This window comes from Typopeltis vanoorti, chromosome 16 (genome assembly GCF_054136105.1).
Source record: "Typopeltis vanoorti isolate ZY-2024b chromosome 16, IOZ_Tvanoo_1.0, whole genome shotgun sequence".
Taxonomy (NCBI): domain Eukaryota; kingdom Metazoa; phylum Arthropoda; class Arachnida; order Uropygi; family Thelyphonidae; genus Typopeltis; species Typopeltis vanoorti.
This window is the reverse complement of record NC_143564.1, coordinates 40,097,301-40,121,983: the sequence shown is the minus strand read 5'-3', so window position 1 is coordinate 40,121,983 and position 24,683 is coordinate 40,097,301. Positions and strand designations below refer to the sequence as shown.

General features: G+C 36.4%; 1 protein-coding gene across 2 annotated transcripts in view; it reads right to left on the bottom strand.

Annotated features, from left to right (window-relative positions):
• LOC150097966 (uncharacterized) overlaps nt 1–24,683 on the bottom strand; it is a 490,509-nt gene that overhangs the window by 116,564 nt on the left and 349,262 nt on the right. For both annotated transcript variants that reach the window (XM_090406015.1, XM_090406016.1), the window contains exon 11: nt 86–258. In XM_090406015.1, coding sequence (XP_090262141.1) covers nt 86–258 — 173 coding nt within the window. The remainder of the gene's footprint in view (nt 1–85; nt 259–24,683) is intronic.

The following is a 24,683-nucleotide window of genomic DNA, read 5'->3' as shown; positions in this document are numbered from 1 at the left end:
ATAAACTGAAGATCAGATAAGTGAAGGAAATGCCTAAGTGCTATTCATAATGAAAATATTAATTACTGAAACAAATTTCACATACATGTATCTTTGAATTACTGTCTTTAAGAAATGCCTTTTCAGCTTCCAGTGCATGTTGCTGCAAAATATCATACTGTTCTTGTAATTCTTTCAACTGACTACTAAGAATAGTTCTGGTCTCCTGATGGCCATGTATGACTTCTTCTATATGTTGAGCATGCAGTCTTTCCATTTCTGGAAGAAAATAACTAAGATGCTATAATATCAACAATACAATGTGTTATATAGTATGATCCACATATAATGAGAGGGGAAAAAAAAAAAGAGAGAGATTTGGCATAATACTAAATTTATGTTCATTAAATGGTATAAGTGGTTAGTAAAAACAGTTGATTCTGATGTGGAAAATCACACACATACATACATACATACATATGCTCATATTCATAGAAACCACATCACCTTCTGTAACCATGTTTTTTGGTAATTAAATTTGAATGCCTATTTGAAAAGGGATAATAGTACAATAATTGTCACAAATAATGAACAAAGTAATATAACATTTTTATCTTTGATTAATATTTAGCATAATTAGGAAATTATAACAAACTTGACAAATTTGCAAATATTTCAAAATGGAGTGGATGGAAAAACAAATACCGGTATTAAAATTTAGTTCAACTACACAGTTTTACTTAAATTCAAAGCTAAAAATTCACTTTTTGCTATTTAGTACTTCGTGACTCCTCCTCTAGCCTTTATTACAGCTTGGCATGGACAAAATCAATTTTCTGATGGATGCAACTGTCAATTCATGGTTTGAGAGGGAGTGTGCTTTGCATTATGGGATACATACTAAGGCAAGTGATATGAAGTCATTAGCCTCTACATACAAGTAGCTCAGACATGAATATATTTCATGCACAAAACATTGTTTTGCTTCCTTGGGAAAAGGATTAAAACCAAGTGTATAATTTATTGGTATCTTTAATGTATAATAACCCAAGGTAAAAAAAAAAACTTTCTACAGCTTTCTCTCATTCAGAGATTTTTATTAATAAGGTTGAGCCCCTTGTGGCTACTTGTACATGAGATATATATGACTTCTGCATTACTTCAACCTTGATATCTCTCCTGGAACTGTCAATAAAGGTCAAAACCAGTCTGGGTAGTGGCCCTTTCCATTATGCATAGCATTATACATGTCCGAAATGGGGTGTGCTTTGCATTATGGGATACATACTAAGGCAAATGATATGAAGTCATTAGCCTCTATATACAAGTAGCTCAGATATGAATATATTTCACATGCAAAACACTGTTTTGCTTCTTTGGGAAAAGGATTAAAACTTATAATTTCTTGGTATCTTTAACATTCTGTGTGTGTGTGTGTGTGTGTGTGTGTGTGTGTGTGTGTGTGTGTGTGTGTGTGTGTGTGTGTGTGTGTGTGTGTGATAGAAGCACTCCCACAGACTTGTCACCATTAAAATAGTGACTGGTCTGTGGAGTATACTTCTTATGAGAGGAGACTGAAGGTCTGCATATTACGAAGTTTAATTGATAGGCAGAAAACAGGTGATATGATAAAAATACACAAGTTACTAAAAGACATTTCACAGAGGTTAGATGTTTCAGAAATGTTCTGATGCACAAGAGTACAAGAAATAAAAGAGTAGATCACCCCCAGATGTTTTGCAAGTCTCATTACTTTTTACTTGGAGAGAAGTGCATGAGTGGAATGAGCAGCTGTGCTTTATCAGTGAATGAGTTTAAGGAGAGATGTGACAGTGTGAGTCTCCCACTGTCACACCTCTCTTTAAACTCATTCACCCTCCTTAAAAAAATAAATAAAATAAAATAAAAATAATAATATTTATGCTAATACTGGATGGCTGAAGAATGATGCACAGTCTCTCCTGGTAAGTCAAGTTACAAAAATGTTAAAAGACTCACTAGGCTGTAAATAACCTTCACTGTTTCATGAAACATCATTATTTCATTATTTGATTTACTGGAGGCCTGAAGTGGCTGATACCACATCTGGTCCCCCACAGCTGGGGTTCCAGCTGTTCTCTCTCTCTCTCTTCTCCCTAACACTCTTTAGACATGCAGTGTAAATGATATCCTTCAAGGCCATGCAAAGCATACTGTAGCAATCTAGAGCTTCCACTCCCTCTGCATATTCAAGGATACAATCAATATTACAGCAGTTCTGCAGGCTGGCCACCAGATATTACAGAAGGCTGAACCAGATGGTAATGCATGGGAAGGCATCCCAATTATATGGAGGCTCAGTAGTGGTATGTAGGATTACTGTTGAGGATACTTTATAGCAAGATTAAATGCTCACTACAAGGGTATGTCTAAGAGTTCACCTCTCCTCATTGCATGTCCATCCACTCTTGTCTTTTCACCTCTGAAACCACCATGATAGTAAAGTGAAATATATACAGCATCACTGCATATAAAATAAAAACAAACCTCCCTCAAAAAATTCAAAACCCAAAAACCTTACCAAAAATCTAAAAAGTGCAAAATACTAACCAAAAAAAAAACACTTTTTTACATCCATTTCACCAACGTTTACAACATAAACATCAACTTAGATCAGGGTTTCCCAAACTGTGTTCCATGGAACACATTTTTGATGTTTGAGTTCTGTGTTACTTTACATGGGGAGGAAAAATCTACAAACAGATTAATGGTATTGCTATGGGTGTCCCCCCCCCAACAAACTTTTACATGGAACACTTTGAAAATAAAGTACTTACCACAGCTATCTATATACAAGCTCCCAAAGTGGTTATGCTATGTTCATGATGTATTTGCCATTTGGCTCTAGACAAGACACTTTGGATGTGTTTGTTGCCTACCTAAACAGCAAATACTCCAAAATCCAGTTCACAGCAGAAAAAGAATCTAATAACTGTTTCCCGTTTCTTGACACATTAGTCACCAGCCTTTCAGATGGATCACTATCTTCTTTCATTTACAGAAAGCCAAAACACATAGGAAGATATCTACATAAACAATCACATCATCATCCAGTCCAACAGTATGGCAATTTAAAAACAATTGCACAGAGTCAAAGCCATTTGTTCAAACGATACAGCTCTGTCCACAGAACTCAAATATCTGCACCATACTTTCTTGCCACTGGCTACAATTCCCACAAAATAGATAAAATACTACATAGCCCATTACTTCTCCCTTCCTCTAATACACAGGAGCACAACATTACCATTTCTATTCCCTATGTCAGAGGTACATCAGAAAATCAGAAATGATAGCCAAAGTACTAATGAAACATGGCCTTCACACCAAATTCAAACCTCATGTCAAATTAGCAACTCTGATCTGCTCAACCAAGGATAAACTTCACGCTCTAAGCACACCCTGGAGTGCATAAAGTTCTGTGTAACTGTGAATTGTCCTATTTCAGGCAAACAGGAAGATTTAGTAACATCCGCCTGGAAGAACATGAAAAATGCATTCACTACCATTATTATGGCAAGTTGGGAATGGCAGATCATGCTTTGCTTTGGACATCTCTTCACATAGGATTAATGAAAGAAAACTAATGTGCTATTTAGAAGTTGTTACAGATCCGAAATATTATTTTTTTAATCAGCCATGTCTATGAAGAATTCTCCTAACCTGAACAAATATGGTTGCATTAATTTGGCAAAAATTTGGGAAGTTATTATCTTAAGAGCAACTCCCACATAGCTGTAATTTGTTTTTGTTTTTTTCAACATCAGAGAGTGCTAAAATAGGACTTTAAATCTTTCTCCATTAGAATTGTATTGTTTCACTTACTCACTGTCGTGTATGCTTGTTGTGTTTTGCTCTGATGATGCTGATTTGAAATTCAACAAAATATAAACAAGTTAACAAAACACCTTTTATAAAACAGTTAATTTGGTGTTGTTCATACCGTTAAAAATAATCATGAATTTGGTAGAATAATAAAGTAATCAAGAGGATGTGGAGAGCTTGCATGATGATTTAAATGTAAAGTTATGCATTGTGTTTTCAGCATTGTGGGATATATAGATTACAAACTATGAACCACATTGATGAAACTGTACTCCAAGAAAAAGATGAAGATAGCGATTTAGGAGTGGTGGTAGACAGATAGTTAAAAAATTTAGAGCACATATTGCTAAAGTAGTCCATAAGATTACTTGGCTATTGAAGAACACAAAATAGATATAAGGAAGTTGTTATTCCTCTTTATAAGGTCTTGATACATCCGCATTTGGATTACTGTGCTCAGATCTTGTCTCTGGAGTTTCTTGGGGATGAGGAAGTGGTGGAGAAGATTCAGAGGTGAGCAACCAAGATGGAGAGTAGTCTGTGGAATGTTTCATATGATGATAGATTGAGGGTGTGTAGATTGCAGAAAGTTGGTTGATAGGAGAAAAAGTGAGATATGATAGAAAGATTTAAGTTGCTTAAAGGGTTTTATAGGATTGATACAGAGGAAATGTTTCAGCACTTGGCCAGAGGGACCAGAACAAGAGGTCATCCCTGGAAAATGAATAAAAGTGTGGTTAGAAGGTATGTGAGGACTAGATTTTTTGCTTGGCGAGTTGTGAATGGGTGGAATGGGTTGCCAGCGTTAGCTGTGAGTGCTTTGTCTGTTAATGGGTTGAAGGAGAAGTACGATAGATTGTGTGGATAGTTTGGGTCTCCTGGTATGAATCCTTGGACTCCATGGAAGTGCCCATACAATAATAATATCATTAATCTATAAATTAAACAGTAATGGCCCAATTACTAAGGCTACGGTATGCCACTAGTCAAAGGCCTTCTACTGGACTCCATTCCTGAATAAACTGGTGTCTGGTATCTCTCCATCAGCCACCTTCTTATACCAGGTGGTGTCACTAACTTCATATCATCTCCATTTGTTGCAATTTATTTATTCAAATTCCATGCAGTATTCTGTTAAAAGCCTTTGTAAAGTCCAGCAATACCACTATGTAGCCATTACCTTCATTCAACTTAGATATCACTTGATTATAAAGTTACTCAGGCATGACCTATCGTTCACAAAACCTTGCTGCTTTCATCCCTCCATATAGTATCCCCCCCTCTCAATAAACCCATTCCTTAACCAAGTTCTCCCGCACTTCAAGCACCACTCCTAAGATGCTGATTAGTTGCTAATTTGCTACTATTACTACTACTAATAATAATAATACTACTATCATTAATGTACAAATTAAATAGTAATGTCACAATTACTGAGGCTATGGTATGAAACTAGGAGTTGAGTATTAAGGAAATAAATGCTGCTTTGGAACTGACAAAGAAATACATAACAACATCAATGTATGAATTATTATTATTATTATTCCTAACACCTCCAAGGAGTCCAAAGACTCATTGCAGGAGGACACCTACAACTGTCTCAACCACTACACTGAACTTCTACTACGAATCATCTCCATCAATGCCATCTACCGTCCACCTCCACCACAACTAGTATTTTTTGTCTGTAAGTTGCGTGTGTTCTGAAGGGCCGATTTGTCTGTATGCGGGATGAAAAACCCGAGTTTCCAGGAGAAAAAACCCTGCTACCTCCGTATGAGATCGGCTAACTCACCTTCGAATGAAATCGTCCAGATAAAGATTCCTCCTGTCTCGACGAGAATCGAACATAGGCCTATTCCAATCGAAGGGCGCAATGTACCGTCGTTCTTCCAATTGCGCTACGGAGGTGCTTTGGAATGAGAATGTATTCCAAAGTCCAAACGATTGAATAAGGTAGGTGTAAAATGGATGAATGAGAAGCTTAAGCATAAAATCTGTAAGAAAAAGATACTTTGGAGGCAATACAAAATGAATAATGGTAATAATTGGTTACATAAAGAGTATAAAGAACAATCCAGGAGAGTGAATCAGTTAGTAAAGAAAACAAAAGTGCAGTAAAAGCAGAAATTGGAAAATCAGGCAAAGAAAAACCCTAGAGAGTTTTTTTAGATATGTGGAAAGTAGAAGGAAGAATGCTCATGGTAAGATGATGTTAATGGATGAAAATGTTAGAATGGTAATAACTGCTACAGAAGACATTGCTAAGGTATTCACCATCAATTTATCAGGGTGTTTCATCCTGATCAGGGTGGAATCATGAGGAACTTAATGTAGAGGACATAGGAGAGGATGACTTTGAGGAAATAAATAACCTTGATGTCAATAAGGTAATTGGATTTGAGGATATATCACAATGCATCTTAAAGAAATGTTCCAGGAAACTGGCAGTAGCATTGGCATGCCAGTTTAATACAACACCACAGGTTCCAAGGGAGTGGAATGAAGTAAAATTATTCCACTGCATAAATGTGTGATAAGGCTGAAGCATCAAATTATAGGCCAATCTGTATATCTGGAGTTGTGGTGAAGGTACTGGAGAGATTGGTAAGAAGTACGATATAGAAATGGGTTGATAACAGCATTATTCTCTGTGATTATCAGCATGGGTTTGTTAAAGGGAGATCACATTTTACTAACTTACTTATGTACTATAACAAGGTGTCAAATATCATGGACAGGGGAGATGCATATACAGTGATGTACTTGGATTTTACAAAAGCTTTTGATAGACTGTCACATAACAAGCTGTTAAATAAATTGAAACAGATGGGAATTGGTCTTCTGAGTTGGATCAGTGACTGAGTCAGATAGGTTTCAGAAAGTTGTATATGGGGGTGCAGTATCCTGAAAGAGAAAGGTCACTAGTGGTGTACTGCAGGGGTAAATTTTGAGATAATTGTCAATTTGTATGCTAATGATATTGAGATGGGCATAACTAGTGATATGCAGCTGTTTGTAAATGATGCAAAATTGGGGAGAGCAATGTAGAGTCAAGCGGATGTTGCCTTACAGGAGGACCTGAATAGATTGCATGAATGGGCAAGTAAGTTGAACAGTCAGTTCAATGTTGCAAAGCATAAGGTTTGAGATTTGGTAAGCAACAATGGTATACAAAACATATACTTGTGGGGAAACTTTAAAGGAAGTAGAGGAGATGAGAGATCTAGGAGTGATGGTGGACAAGGACCTGAAATTCAGGGACCACACTGCATGAGTTGTGAAGATGTCACATCAGATAATAGCAATGATGTAGAGGACCCTGGCATGCAGAAATAGGTTATAATACCATTATATAAGGCCTCGATCAGGTCTCATATAGATTACTGTGCACAGATTTGGTTGCCAGGTTTTCATGGTGATGAGGATATGTTGGAAAGGGGTGCAGAGAAGACTCACAAAGATGGTCAGTGGTCTTTGGAATGTTGCATACGAGGACAGATTGGAGAATATAAGTAATGCAAGTAGCCTCGTGAATAGTGGAGGAAGAGGGAGGATATGATTGAGACATATAAGCTAGTTAGGGGTTGTTATTGCATCGACATGGAGGAGATTTTTCATAGAATGGGAGAAGGGGCTAGGACAAGAGGTCATCACTGGAAACTCTATAAGGAGGATGTGAGCAGAGGAGTGAGGAGTAGGTTCTTTGCATGGAGAGTGGATGGTGAGTTGAATGCATTGCCTGAGTGTGTTGTGGGTGTAGACACATTGAATCAATTTAAGGCACAGTTGCATGAGCAGTGTGTGTGTGGGTGCCTACCTCTCACGATGAGTCTCTGATTCCATGGAGGTGAAATGTTAATAATAATAATAACATTAAGGTTACTTCACATTCACACAGTTCATATTTACAGGTTGAAGAGATTTTTCATAGAATGGGAGAGGGTAGGGGGGGTTAGAGCAAGAGGCGATAGCTGGAAACTGTCTAAGGAGGATGTGACAGAGGAATGATTCTTTGCACAGGGAGTGGGGCTGGTGAGTGGAATGCATTGCCTTAGTCTGTTGTGAATGTAGACACACTGAAACAGTTTAAGGTACAGTTGGATGAGCATTGTGTGCAATCCTCCCATGACGAGTCTCTGACTCCATGGAGGTCAGATGTTAATATTAATAATAATAATATCACTTTATTATAAAAAGTGAATAGGTTACTGAGGCATGACCTATCATTCACAAAACCTTGCTGCTTCTCACCCCCCCCCATATAGTCATCTCTTGATCCACCAACTTTAACCAACTTCTCCAATACTTTGACCATCACTCCTAAGATGCTGATTAGTTACTAATTTGCCACCTCAGTCTTAGACTCCTTTATGTATTGGAATTATTTTCGCCTCTTAACATTACCTTGGGACCAACCTAAAGCTTATATTAAACAATGTGGTCAAAGGTACTGTCAATTCCCTAGCATCTTCTCAAACTCAAGCTAATATACCACCTAATCCCATAGATATAATATATAGTGCTTTGGTTATCTATACAAGAGTTAGAGGAAAAGACTGAAGGTAATAAAGTTCTATGCTTATTCTATAGAGCAGGGTTTCTCAAACTTTTTCTACGATGGAACACTTCACAAATCCTGAAATGTTCACGGAACACCTTGGATATTTTGTAATGTATTAATTAATAATTAATTGGTAATTTAGCTTATTTTATTGTTAATTAATAATTGATAATTAATTAAACATCAATTAAACCATCATTAAATTAATTTGTGCTGATTTTCATTGACATATCCCATTCTGATCACCAAAAATTTATAATATTATTATAAGTACTTATGAGCGAATGCAGACTTTTTATCCTGTGTGCTGGTTTTGTAGGTTAGGTAAATATAAATAAAATAAATGAGTAAATCGAAGCATTAAGGAAAAAACAATCGTTTATTGTCAAATGTTAATTAGTAAAAACAAAACACATAAAAATAGTAAAACGTATATTGCAAATTAAGTTCTTAATGACTCCGATGTTTTTGGGTCTTTGAATTACAAATTCTTTTGATATCAGGTACAATATTAGAAATTGAATTCTCATATTTGGTGTAGCGTCGAATCTGTTCCTGGACTTTGATTTGGTTGCAGCATAATATGAAAATCCTGCCTCGCATAAATATGTCGTTGTAAAAGGAAGTAAAACAAGAATAGCTAGTTTTGACACGCTTGTCCAGAAATCATTTATTGGTAGTTCCTTGTATTTTTGTTTTAAATCAGAGTCACTAATTAAATCAATTAGATTTTCATAGTCACTTGCGCTGAAGCATGCTGATTTAGCTGTCACTGTAAATGGATTCAGAATCCAGGAATTGTCCTCATTGGATTTCAGAAAATATTGCAAAAGGGTTGATTGCAAATCATGCAAGTGTTCTAAAATTACATTAGACTCTTCTTCATTTACTTTAGAATTTATTTCAGTCAAAAATTCATGCAAGGTGGGAAAACAATCAAAATTATTCTGTTCAACTGTAGAAATCCAGAATTGCAACTTCCTATCAAAAGATGCAATTTTATCTCTTGTATTAAAAATTGTAATATTCTTTCCTTGTAATGATAAGTTAATTTCATCGCACTTTGTAAAAATATCTGCTAGATACGCAAGACTCATCAACCATGAAGAATTTCTTAATAATTCAATAAAATTTTGTCCTAAATTATGTGACATCAAGAAGACCATTAACTCACTAAGAAGTTCAAAATGCCTCAATAATGCTTTTCCTCTGGATAGCCATCTCACTTCAGTATGTAATAAAAGTGCATTATGTGCATGGCCATTTCATAGCACAAAATTTTAAATAATCTGGATTGAAGTGGTCGAGATTTTACATAGTTGATCATTTTTACGGCTTCATCCAAAATAGTTTTTAAATATGTAGGAATTCTTTTTGTTACTAGTGCTTGTCTATGCAAAACACAATGACTTTTGGTGGCTCTTGTAGCTACTCGCAGGATACGTGTTACAACTTCCTTCATCTTTCCTACCATTGCTTGAGCACCATCTGTACAAATATCAATACACTTCTCCCAACTGATTTCCTGTTTTGTAATATAATTATTAATACAGTTGAATATATCTTCTCCGGTAGTTTTTTCTTGTAGATATTCGCACATTTCTTCAATACTTTTATCAAATATGTAACGAACAAACACTAGTAATACAGCGAGTCCTGCGACATCTGTAGATTCATCCATTTGCAATGAATATTCACTGCAGTCTAAGTCGATGAATTAGCTCTTTATCTATGTCAGCAGAAAGATCGTTGATGCGGTGTGAAACAGTATCATTTGATAACTGTACTGCATCTAGTTTTTTAGCAACCTGCTTGTTTAACATGCATGATACAATGTCTTTCACACAAGGCTTAATGAGCGTCTCACTAATTGTATGAGCTTCACCATGAAGTGCAATGCGGTAACTCACGCAAAAAGACGCCTCTGTTGCATTTTCAGTTGAAGCAATTGTAGCCATTTGAAGTTTAGAATTTTCTAGCGAGTCATGTCGTCTCTTAAAAAAATGTATATCTTTTCCTTTGTAATCAGTGTGTTTCGTTTCGAAAGTGCCTACGAAATTTAGCTGGAGCCAAAGAACTGTTTACTAGTATTTTATTACATAAAACATCAGGAGCATGTTTTAAGTGTTAATAATTAATTATGGCATAATCATAAAGAGTATTAGTACACTTATGTATACGGTGTGGCATGTTGACAAATATATAAATTGCATTTAAATTAGTTATCAATCACTGGACTAATGAAATGTTGCAGCATGTCGTAGTTTCTTCAGGCAAAAATCATTAAATTAATTTGTGCTGATTTTCATTGACATATCCCATTCTGATCACCAAATATATAATATTATCATAAGTACTTACGAGTGAATGCAGACTGTTTCTCCTGTGTGCTGGTAGTTTCCCCTCCTTTTGTACATCCTGGAGATCTTTGTAGGCTTGAGGTGGATGACTCACTATCTGTTCTGTCACAAACGCCTTCAATAAGAGATTTCTAAATACCAAAATTAAACAAAGTGCCTTGTCTCTTATTCATATTAATTTTAACTCTGCATTCCTATTACTTTTAAAAAAATCACGGCACTCCTGTTTCAGAACAAGCACTTACACACTGCAATACGAACTTGCAAAGAAAGTATTCAGTATTAATAGATTTGAGAACCGGATACAGACTACCTTGATCTTCAATTTCAGTAGAAAAATTTTCTTTATACTTCCTTGCTGATTGGTCACTGATATTTACAACGCAGATGTTATTTCGTTCAGTTTTGAGAACACGCCGGCCGGCGATTGTTGTAATCGGCTTGCAGGCAATTTTTATGATCGGTCATAAACGGCAGTATTCTCTTTCCTGATTGTTGAAAGATTTCGATGTGTGAAAATTAACGATAATTCATGAATACTTCCATGTTTAAAAATATGCTGCTTGGTCACTGACATTTGCTACACAGATGTTATTTCCTTCAGTTTTGAGAACAGAAGATATGACACCAATTGTTGTAATGGGCTTGCAGGCAATTTTTATGACCCGTCATAAACAGCAGCATTCCCTCTCCCAAATGTTGAAAGGTTTCGAGTGAAAATTAATGATACACAGATCCGGGTCTGAGCTTTTCGACATATTCACGAACATTATTCTCCTCAGAATATTTTTACTATAAAATATTTATTCATGAAAAATGCTTAGAAAATTAAAATGACAAATTTCAGAACTGCTCACAGAACACCTATTCACCTTCTGCGGACCACAGTTTGAGAAACCCTGCTATAGAGGAAGGTTTCTGATTATCTATCCATAGCCACTATTGTATGATAGGGTTGTGGGGAGGATTCATATTAATAATGAAGAGCTGAGAAAGGAATTTTACATCATTAGTAACTGATGCATTCAAATTATGAAGAAAACTGCTGATAGAAGTTTTCTTCATAATTTGAAGAAAACTTCTATAAATTATAAAGTACTTATAAACCAGTACTTTATAATTCTATCAGAAGAAAACTGCTGATAGAATTATAAAGTACTCTACTGTAAATCCATTATGGATACATTGCCAGGAATTTGATGACAATGATTAGGTTTCTCTTTAGGTTTTAGAGAATGAAAACAGAACCATGTAAGAATTAGAGGTTTAACAGTTCTAGTATTTTATATTAGTCACAGAGACATCATCTGGGATATAATACAAGAATTGTAATATTTTACACAATCCACAAAAAATAAAAAAATTTAAAAAAATAAGCAGAAAATATTTAGCTATATGCCACAATTTCTAAGACAGGTGTTGTTTTCTATGATCTCTGATAGACAACTTGGCTGTTGGGTGGGTGTCTAAGAATCACTGTTTCCCAAATCTTGGGAAGTTTCAGACAACAATATTTATTAAGACTTGGTTGGATTTTTACATCTGCAGCTGATTCAAAAAAATCTTTCATGTTTGTATATGCTACAATGAAGATTTGTTTTTCCCATTTGATTCTCTGAAGGTGTCCAGCACATGATCAGCTAACTAGACCTGAATGACCATGATTGCGATGGCAGATATATTTTTTGTCCTTCAAGATGGATATTAACAGATCTTTCTTGCAGCACATCCATAATACTTGTCATATTAAGGACAAACCTGAACATTAAACCTAATGTTCAGGTTTGTACTTAATATGAGTCTAAATATATGATTGTTAATTCTTCATGGAGAAAGCACAGCAAGCAAACCAAACAGTACAGTAAGTGGAAACTTTGTTTATCGAGGGAACTTAACCAGCTGTCTACCTAAAAAGAGATACAGGATACAGTAAAACAGATTTTCTCCTGATATTAGGTGATTGGAAGGCAAAAGTGAGAGAAAAGAAGACCAAGGCATCACTGGAAAATTCAGTTTAGGACTGAGGAATAAAGCAGGAGAAATTATGTTGGAGTTTTGTGTTGAGAATACTTGCTTTATTGCAAACACTTGCTTTCAAAAATATAAAAGAAGATTGCACACATAGATAATATAAAAATGAGATAGATTATATTGTTGCCAGTAGAAAGTGGAGAAGCGCTATCCAATTATCAAAAATACAATTACCTAGTGCTGACTGTGGGACAGATCATGAATTATTGATAGCTGAAGTTAAATTGAAATTAAGGGCTAAGAAGAAACAAAAGGACATTATCAGATTTTATTTAAATCACATAAATGAAACATTTAAAGCAGAAGTCAGAAAGAAATTAAAAAGTTTGGAGAAGACAGGAAGAGCATTAGAACTGTGGGAAGAAACAAAATGTACAGTCAAAGAAGACTAAGAAAAGCAACAAGAAAGAAAGATTGTAAATGGCTGTCAGAAGAAGCCATTCAAATAGCAGAGGAAAGAAGAAAAATGAAACCAAGAAAAGGTTAGACAACTGAGTGCAGATTTCCAGAGACAAGCTAGGAAAGATAAGGAAAAACATCTAAAAATGTGCAAGGAAATTGAAGAAAGCAATATTATGGGTAGAACAAGAGATCTGTTTAGAAAAATAAATGATGTTACAGGAAAGTTAATCCCTAGATTAGAAGTTGTAATGGGTAATTCAGGAAAATGCCTAATGGAAGAAGAAGAAGCAGTGAAAGAAAGAGGATTTGAATAAAAAAAAATATTGAAAGAGATTTGAAAGGAGAGAATTTGTTGGAAATCCACAATAATGAAAAGTGAAGTGATATCAGCAGTGGAACAGTTGCCAAAAGGAAAAGTTCCTGGAGCTGATGGATTGCCAGTGGAATTATTGAGAGTAGTTAGGGATGGAGTGGTGAATATTTGACTGAAATTTGTCAACAGGTTTGGAAGAAAATATACTGGCCTAGAGATCGGAAAACATCAGTATTCATTCCAATACCAAAAATTCAAATTCCAGAGATTGTGAGAATTATAAAACCATTGCTTTAATTTCACATGCAAGTAAAGTTATCTTTGCTGAAAGTGATCCAACAAAGGCTGGAACCATATGTGAATAGAGAAATGCCACAAGAACAGGCAGGATTTAGGAGAGGTAGAGGAACTAGAGACCAAATAGCAAACATGAGATGGATTATGGAAAGAACAAGAGAATTTCAGATGGAAGTTCATCTGTTTTATTGATTATAAGAAAGCTTTTGATGGTGTGGATCATAACATACTGTGGATTGTAATGAGATCAATGGGAATACCTAAGCATCTAATCCTCTTGATAAGAGAGCTGTATGATAACTAAGAAGCTTCAGTAAAAACAGTCTTTGGAAAAACAGACAGTGTTCGAGTGGAAAAAGGGATGTGGCAGGGTTGTATATTGTTGCCCTTCTTTTTAATATTTATAGTAAATATATTATGAGAATGGCTGACTTAGACAAAGATTCAGCTGGAATTAAGATTGGTGGCAGGAAAATAAATGATTTAAGATATACAGATACAACCCTCATAGCAGAACTAAGGAAGTTCTGGAGCGGTTGATTCTAGTAGTTAAGAGATAAAGTAACAAAGCTGGGCTTAATTTAAACATCAGCAAAACATAAGTGATGGCTTCTGGCAATGTAAATGAATTTATAATTGGGGAAGATAAAATAGAAACATTGAAAGTTATGATTTACTGTTGGAAGTTGATTTTGCACTTGGTTAGACTGTAATAAATTTAGTTTAATCCTTTATCCAAGTGTAAGCAAGCAAAGTTTGCACCTGCAAATATCTTTAGGACTGAGGTAAGGTGGTACATCCCTTGGCAACTCATAGCAAAGGTGGACCAAGCTCTCATCACTCCTTGTCTCAGTATCTCCCATAATGCAAAGCACATCTCCTTGCAGACATGTATACCGCTATGCATTAAGGGAAGGGCCACTACCCAGACCGGTTTCGACCTTTATTGACCACCACCATATTACCTCCTCACCTCCTGAAGATATTTTCAGGTGCAAACTTTGTTTGCTTACACTTGGATAAAGGATTAAACTAAATTTATCATAGTCTAACCAAGTGGGAAAAAAAACTTTTAACATCTTTCTCTAAATCCAGAGTAATTTAATAATAAAGTGGTACACCAGTTTGCAATTTGTATAGGAAAATATGACCTCTACATTGCTTCTGCCTAAGTATCACTACTCTGGGTCTGCCTCCCACTGACGAGACCTCAATAAAGGCCGAGTGGGAGGCCTTTATGAACAAGATCACCAATAGTTGAAAATGATTGGATGGCACATAACAACAACAATAAAGTTAAACATTAAATTTCACTTTATTACAGCCCTGCCAATCTATAGACATGCTAGCTTTTCACTGCTATGAGAACAGATTGCCACTACTCATAGCAACCTAGCTGCCATCAGCTAACTTAAAAGAGAATTCTCTTTTTTTAACAATTCAGAACTTTGGAGTATCCTTTCTAATATTTCTGATAAATCTGCTTATAAAGAATTTCTAAAAATAAGAAACAAGCATATAAAGAAATATGACAACTTTCATAATTCTAAGAAATTCTCATAATTCTCAGCTGCAGGTTAAGTTCTAATTTTTATCAGCCTTTCTCAAAAGGACTTGATAAAACAGCCACTAGAATCCTGAATCTTGGCCACGACTTTACAATTGTACCTAATCAACTTTCGATTTTTTGATGTCATGTTGCATTGAGAATGCAGCATCTGCAACCTGCCTCCAGATATTACCGAAAAATGTCAAACTTAATGTATAACATCCTTATATGGGACCTAAAAGAAATTTCTCCATCAGGCAATGCCACATGCTCCGTAAATTATGCAAAAACAACAATATAATGATTATTAGAGTGGATAAGAGTAAGGCCATTGTAAGAGGCCTCTATATCAGTGAATGCAACCATAAAATGAATGTCTTGCTCAGCAACTATGCCACTTACAAACTTCTAGATTATGACTCAATTAATTTCCAGAAAAAACATTTAAGTCATGAAAGGACCTCCCAAAGACTCATCTGGGAGGTCCTTTTATCACAAACACACACAGCTCATCATACCGTGTTTTAAACACACTCGAACTCCTTGCAGACACCACACTCTCAGGCAAGGCATTGCAATCATTTACAACTCTGCACAAAAAAAACTTGCCTCTCACTCCCCTACTCACACCCTCTTTATACAGTTTCCAGGGATGACCACTGGTTCTTCCCCAATCTCCCACTATTTTCTGTAGAACTTCTCCAGCACTGATCATATAACAACCCCTTACCAACTTGTAGGTCTCAAGTTGGTAAGGGGTAGGCCTCAAGTTGGTACTCAAGCCATTAATATCAGTGGTGTCACGTGCTGATTTAGGTTGGGTGTGCTGTTGTGTGGCTTATGCAACTCCTGCTCTCAAGTTGGTACTCAAGCCACCAATATCAGTGGTGTCACATGCTGATTTAGGTTGGGTGTGCTGTTGTGTTGCTTATGCAACTCGTGCTACAAAATTCATGTCAATTTGACTGTATGAATGCATTTTTATTGATGTATGAAAGTTTAAAGGGTGCATAGCACATCAGCACTTATCTTAATATCCAATTCAATTAACTGTGGGATAATTTTGAATACTTCAATTTATCAATTAATATAATTTTAAATATGGAAAGCATAAAGGTCAAATTAACAATAGCTATGCTTCGCCGTTTATGTGAGGATTTATGCTTCGTGATGAGATTAGATTATCAGTGGTAAATACTAAAGTAAGAAACAGATAATTTGAATTTTGATACGATTTTTAAATACAGCCATATAATACACAGAGAAATTGGAAAATGTAAACTTGGGAAATTATTATTTTTCTGGATTGAACCAAAGAAAGGCTGAAATCATTTTACTTGCTTATTTATACACAAGTTCCAACCTCCTTCAACTATAATCATAGAATCTGTGAAAGCTCTGGCAGAAAACAGGACATTCAGTACATTGACAACACTGTTTTCCATTTTACGTAAATATGTTTCCCAACACTGTTTCCCATTTTATGTAAATATGTTTCCCAACACTGTTTCCCATTGTAAATAGGGTCAAAAAACTTATAAATTATTTATAGAAAATTATAAATATATATTAAAACTCGTTTATATCTGTGTCATAAACACATCAGTTCACAAATCATGCATGCAAAACAGATGAAACTCAGAAACACAAAAACAGCAACTCATGACAAATGACAATGTTCAATTGGAATGGTTCACACAGTAACCAATCACAGCCACTAATGACTTCTTGGTGTAAATGTCTCAGAACACACTCAGCCTTGCTCTCTAGGCTGTTTAAAATCATTGGAATGCTAAGACTTTAACATGCAGCGCCATCTGCATATCTGTTTAAAAGCTCAAAGGTGTCTGTAAAAAATAAGCAAAAGCGGATTATGAAAGGAAACTAGCCATGCAAGCTAAAGAGAATCCAAAACAGTTCTTTCAATATGCTGCAAGCAAGAAAAACTGTACATGGCAAAATGATTTTAAGGAATGACGATGGTAAGGAGGTCACTGAATCAGTCGATATAGTGGAGTTACTGAGCGAGCACTTTGCAAAAGTATATCATCCAGGTGGTGACATTAAAAAAATGAAAGAACCATCAGTTTATATGGGAATTGTGATGAATGAAGTGGAGGTGAATAGTCTATTACAGAACCTTAATGTGAATACATCTGTGGGATTGGATGGTATACTAGCATGGGTCTTGCATGAAGCGGCTAAAGAATTATCAGTGCCCTTGACCATGTTTAATCTGAGTCTCGGGTCTGCTTTAGTCCCGAAGGTGTGGAAAGAGGGGAAAATAGTTTCAATGCATAAAGGAGGATCCAAGACTACGGTTGCAAATTACCGACCGATCAGCATATCAGGAGTCGTTGTCAAGGTCTTGGAGAAAGTAGCCAAGGGAAAAATACAGGAATGGATTGATGAAAATGAGATACTGTACGGGGGACAGCATGGCTTTGTGAAGGGTAGATCATGCCTCAGTAACTTGCTCAAGTTTTATAACAAGGTGACGGCTGAACTAGATAAGGGTAATGGGTTTACAGTGATACTGCTGGACCTGGCAAAGGCATTTGACAGGATACCACATGGAATTCTAATCCGTAAACTACAACATATGGGAATGGATATAGGGTTGGTGAGATGGATAGGTGGGTGGTTGATGGAGAGATATCAAAGAGTAGTTTATTCAGGAGTAGAGTCCAAAAGACGGCCTGTGACTAGTGGTGTGCCATAGGGTTCTGTTCTTGGACCACTGCCGTTTAATCTGTTCATTAACGATATAAGGAAGGATCTAAGTGGAATAGTTCATTTGTTCGCTGATGATGCAAAGTTGGGTAGGGCAATAGTGAATACAGAAGATATCAAAATCTTGCAGGATGACTTGGATAGATTGGAGTTCTGGGCTAAGGAGAATGGATGTCAATTTAATGTGACAAAATGTAAGGTTATGCATTTTGGGATGAAAAGATTAGCAGCAGTATACCACATTGGTGGAACCGTACTCCAGGAGATTGATGAGGCCAGGGACTTGGGAGTGTTGGTGGATAGGGAGATGAAGTTTAGGGGGCACATTGCAAAAGTAGCTAAATCAGCTCATCAACTCACTTGGTTGTTGAAAAATACCTTGACAAGTAGAGACAAGCAAGTTATTGTACCTCTGTACTGAGCCTTGATAAGACCTCATCTTGACTACTGTGCTCAGATTTGGTCACCTAGGTTCCTTCTTGATGGGGAGGAAGTGGAGAGGATCCAGAGGCGAGTGACTAAGATGATAGCGGGTCTATGGAATGAACCATATGAGAACAGGTTGAAAATTTGTGGGTTGCAGAAATTGGTTGATAGGCGGAAGAGGGGGAGATATGATTGAGACATTCAAATTGCTAAAAGGTTTCTATAGGATTAATTCAGAGGATATTTTTGAGATCAGGACTGGTGGTGGGAGAACTAGGGGACACCTATGGAAGCTGGGCAAGAGTGTAGTTAGCAGGGGTGTTAGAGCTGGGTTCTTTACTTTTAGAGTGGTAAATGGGTGGAATAAGCTGCCAGAGTCTGTTGTGGGTGTTATGACGGTGAGTGAGTTCAAGGCAAGGTATGATAGATACTGTGAGAATATTGTCGTATAGTTGTGTGGACATGATGTTTAGGGCCTCCCTTGATGAGTCTAAGAACGCCCTAGAGTCGCCCGTAATAATAATAATAATAATAATAATAATAATACAAGCCTCTGCCTCCACAAGAGGGAGAACAATAATTGTCAACCAAATAGCCACCAGTGAAATTCATCAAACAAATAAAGTCAACCATCTATCGATTCATATGGAACAAAACAAATTGGCTTTCCTACTCCAAGCTATGTATTTCTCTCAAAGATGGGGGACAAAACTTGACCTGCATTGACAACAGGATAACAATGTTCCGCACTCGATTTCTCCTTAATGCTTTACAACAGGAAATAGTACACAAATGCACCACTGAATATATTTTCACCTCTGCCACTAGAGGTTTCTCTCTCTCTCCACAACCTTAAGAATGACATCGGTGCACGTGCCAGTGCATCTAACAAACTTCTACCAAGATGCCCTTCGAAGATGGAAGAAGCTGAACCTCCAGCATACAGTGAAGACAGAATCCCTTCTTGAAATCCTCAAGGAACTCATCTTCCACAACATGACGGTAAGAAACCCAACCACTCAGAAAGAGATTTTCTTTCCTCCATGGAGCTGGCGAGGCATGAGGATTTTGGGTGACATTCTTTCTCCGAGCTTCACCCGGCACTTTCCAAAATCACTCAAAAACCTGAAATACGGGAATCAGGCTGAGCAGATACACACTGTAAAGGTCGCTTTTCAAGCTACTATGCCAGATAGCATAACGGAAGAAGGGCTTAGCCCTCCAAACTCAGAAGATCTGATGCCTATCTTTCTGATAAAAACTAATAATTCATTGGAGAAACTTACACCCAGCAACACCAACAAAATCTACATCACTCTAATACAACAGTCGAACCAAAGCACTTTATTGGAAAATCCTGCATCACCCCACCAAACACTATTTCAATGGTACCTACCATATCGCACAAGTCATCAAACCCGACGCAGATATTCACTGGAGAATGTGGCACAATGTATTACCCACTCCAACTATATTACGAAAATTTAACTCAGATGTATCAGATAACTGCCTGTTCTGCTACTGATCAGGAACAGTCTGGCATATCTACTTGGAATGTCCAGTCAACACACAATTAATCAGTTTGTCTAGGGAAACGGCAGCTCTCACTTGTGGTAGTCTTCATACAGAAGAGGAGTATTTCAATCTTGTCCATGCAGAGTCAAATAATCATTTATTCTGCAATTACCTCTTCATCACTGCGAAAGCAGTAATATGCAGCTTCTACCTCAAACATACAAGACCAGACAGCACAGCAACTTCACAGAGAGAGAGAGGTAGCTGACCAACTCCTTGCAGCCTTCAAACAAAAGGTGAGAAGTTGGATCCTACACGAGCATCACCACCACAGGCAAAACAACACCTTAGAACTTTTCCACCAAGACTGGAATCCACAGAATCAACTCCTGGCTGAGCAGGGCGACTGCATCATAGTCCACTTTCCAGCATAGAAGTGACATCATCCCCCCCCCCAAGGAGAGGGGGAAGAAAGATTTTTTGTGCTTAACAGTGCAAATATTAATCAGCTGTCAACCTCATGTAAATAGATAATATTGTCCTATAGTAACTGTTATGTTCTTACACATACATGTCAGATTTTAATGTTCTTATACAGTATCATGTCAAAATAACTGTTAATGGCTGTAAATTAAAAAAAAAATGTAATTCACCTTATAACTGATATTTCGATGTAACATACCTCAACAAGAGTATGAGTATGAAAAACCGGTTAATCCTGTACATAAGATTGTTATGTTTACAATAAAAAAAAAATTTTTTTTAAATATATCTCTCTCTCTCTCTATATATAAAATCCATCCACTTCAAATCATTAACCTAAAAGTTAGTTTTAAGCATACTGATATCATAGTTAGTATTGATATTACTTTTTTTTATTCCCCAATATCCCTATTTCTGACACCTTAACTTGACTTAAAAATGTCCCCCCCCCTCTCTCTCCAAACATCACAATCGCTTCAATTTTTTTGCCCTCCATACTGGCTAATTCACTTGGAAAGAAACCATTTATAAAAAGCTGGAAGGTACAGCAATGGACTATCCTCTCTCTTCTCCCTTAGTAAATTTCTATATGAATTAATTCATAGAACATGCTCTTGACTGCCATTCTCAAACATTCTATCTAGGCTAAGACACACTAAATGTGTTCTCCATATTGCTAGATGATGCAGATATATTAGATATTCATTCTTCTCCACCGCAATAACCAGCATCTCAGAATACAGTTCACTATAGAAAAAGGAAATAACAATTGTCTTTTTTTTAGGCACTTTAATCATGTGTCTTCCAAATGGTATGTTTTCTTTCTCTTTTCTTTCGCAGTTTACAGAAAACCTATCCACATGGATAGATACATACGCAACCCTCTCTCCCCCAACACACACAATATGGTATCATAAAACCCTTTGTTAAAAGAACACCAATCTTTGTTTCAACCAGCCTTGCCTGGCAACTGAACTCTTCTTTATTCATCATGCTTTGTTGTTATTATTATTATTATTATCACAGGCTACAAGGAGTGCTTAAACTCAATGAGGGAAGCCATAAACATCATGTCAAGAACTATCCAGATTTGAGCAGTACCTATCATACATTGCTTTGAACTGATTCGCAGTCATGGCACCCACAACAGACTCTGGCAACCTATTGCACTCATTCAAAATCTAGTTCTAACACCCTTGCTAACTATACTCTTAATCAGTTTCCATGGAGGGGCCCATAGTTCTCCCACCACCAGACCTGTTGTGAAAAATTTTCTCAGAATTAATCTTGTATAAATCCCTCAGTAATTTATAGATCTCAATCATATCACCCATTTTTTCTGCCTATTACCCAGTTTCTGTAACCCACAAATCTTCAATTTGTTCTTTCCATGTTTCAATGTTCTTCCATGTTCTTCAATCTGTTCATTCCATGGACATGCTACTATTTTGGTCACTTGCCTCTGGATCCTTTCCACCTCCTCCTCATCACCAAGAAACCCTGGCACCCAGATCTGCATGCAGTAGTCAAGATGGGGTCTTATCAAGGTTTGATACAGAGGAACAATAACCTGTTTGTCTTGCTCATCAAAGTATTCTTCAGTAACCAAATAATCTGATGACCTGCTTTAGCCACTTTTGCTATGCGTCCCTAAACTTTAACTCCCTATCCACTAACACTCCCAAGTCTCTGGCTTCCTCAATTTCTTGGATTATAGTTCCACCAATGTGGTATACAGCTGGTAATCTTTTCACCGCAAAAATGCATAACATTACACTTTGCTAGATTAAACTGGGCAAAGGACATCCATTGTCCTTTGCCCAGTCTGCCAATCTATCCAAATCATCCTGCAAAATTTTGACATAATCTGTATTAACTATGGCTCTATCCAACTTTGCATTATTGACAAATAACTGAACAGTTCCTTTCCTATATCGTTAATGTACAAATTAACAGTAGCAGTCCTAGAACAGAACCCTGCAGCATGCCACTAATCACAGGCCTTCTTTTGGATTATACTCTTGAATAAACTACAGGCATCCCTTGCTTAAACGCGGTTTTGCCTAACGTGGGATTTGATTAACGCACCGAAATTAATTGCGGCACTCCCTTGATATACGCGGCAAGAGTTTTGATTAATGCACCTTTAACCCTGCAGAGCTCGCAGCTGATCTGACAGATATATGCAAAATGTTTAATATAAATATTCTTACACAATTCAGTGTATAGCTTGGAAGTCATGAGTAGCTGTGCATTCACATGTTAAGAGTGATATTCCACACTGTTTTTTGCTGTCAATTTAGTTTAACACATGTTATGTAAAGGTTTGTGATATTTGACAGTAAATTGTATCTGAGAGATATACTGCGACCTCCTATGTCAGTATAGTATGGTTTAGTTTTTTTTTTTTTTTTTTTATTCTTTGTTTAATAATTTCTAGGTTGTAACTGAAAATAAATAAACCATCATGGATATTATTTCTGGGAAAACTCCCATGTTACTCCTCTTAACAAACTATTATATTTACGGCTATTTGCCTGCTTCTGTTTAGGAGTGCCCCAAATTCCTTGTCCTCTATGCAACATATATTTATTGATAAATATACATCTACAATGCCCTAAGAATCCGTGAGAAAAGAGCCAATGGCATTTAAACTGGGGCACTCCTAAACAGAAGCAGGCAAATAGCTGTAAATATAATAAACCATCATGTATTACTGAAATAGAGAGCCAACGGCTTATTTATCATACATGTCCACTAGGAGATGTGCTTTACATTATGGAATATACTAAGGAAAGTGATCTGGATCTTACTCCACCTTTACTACGAGTTGCCCATAAGGTTGTTTATGCTTGCATCCACCGAACCGTTTAGTTTCTATATATTCGGCATGAAACTCTTCTAGTTTCTATATTTGGCAATGAAATAATGCTGGATTCAAAATCCACTTAATTTGTACCATCATGTATTATATTTGCAGTGTTTTTTCTTTATGTTTTATTGTTTGTTTGTTTGTTTGTTTGCCGAGGTCTGGAGAGTCATTTTGCTTGTTATCATAGAATTTATACCGATAAGAAAAAAAAAAACTAAAACTGTTCAAATGACTCTTGATAACATTTTTGATAAAAAAATTGCAGTAAATAATGTTGGTACAAGTCTTTAATTAAACATTTACTTTGCATTCATTTTTTATCTTTCCTAAAAGAGTACCACTTAAAACGAACTATTAGTACAGTAATCGATCATGGACGAATTGTAATTTTTACCATTGATTATTAGATTTGATTAATGTGATTTTGATATATGCAGTAACATCGAGGGATTAATTAACTGCGTTAATCAAGGGATACCTGTACTCTCTGATATCTCTCCATCAACCAACCTCATATCCATCTCACCATGTGCTGCAGCGTACTGATTAGAATTCCATGTAGTAGCTAACTAAACTACTACATGGAATATCAAAGGTCTTAGCAAAGTCCAGCAGGATCACTGAAACCCATTATCCAACTCAGCTGTCACTGTATTATAAAACTGAGCAAGTTATTGAGGTGTGACCAACCCTTCACAAAACCATGCTGCTCCCCCATACAGTATCCAATTTCCATCTATTCATTCCTGTATTTTGCTTTTGACCAATTTCTCCAATACTTGGATTGCTGATTGATCAATAATTTGCTACATCAGTCTTGGAGCCTCCTTTATGCAATGGAATTATTTTCCCCTCTTTCTGCCCCCTCAGGAATAACCCAGAGCTGAGACTTAGATTAAACAATATGGCCAAGGGCACTGACAATTCCCTCGTCCCTTCATGTAAAACTCGAGCTGGTATACTATCCAATCCCACAGATGTATTCACATTAAGGTTCTGCAATATGCTATGCACTTCCATTTCACTGACCTCAGTTCTCATATAAGCCTTTGCGTCTCTCTTTCCTGCAATATCACCACCTGTATGATATACTCTTGCAAAGTGTTCACTTAGTAATTTTACTATTTTGACTGATTCAATTACCATGAGCATTCGTTAAAATCATTTTGCCATACATACATTCTTTCTTTTACTTGGAGCATATTGAAAGAACTGTTTGAAATTCTCTTTAGCCTACATTTCTAACTTCCTTTCATACTCTGCTTTTGCCTTTCTTACCACACTAGTTACTCATC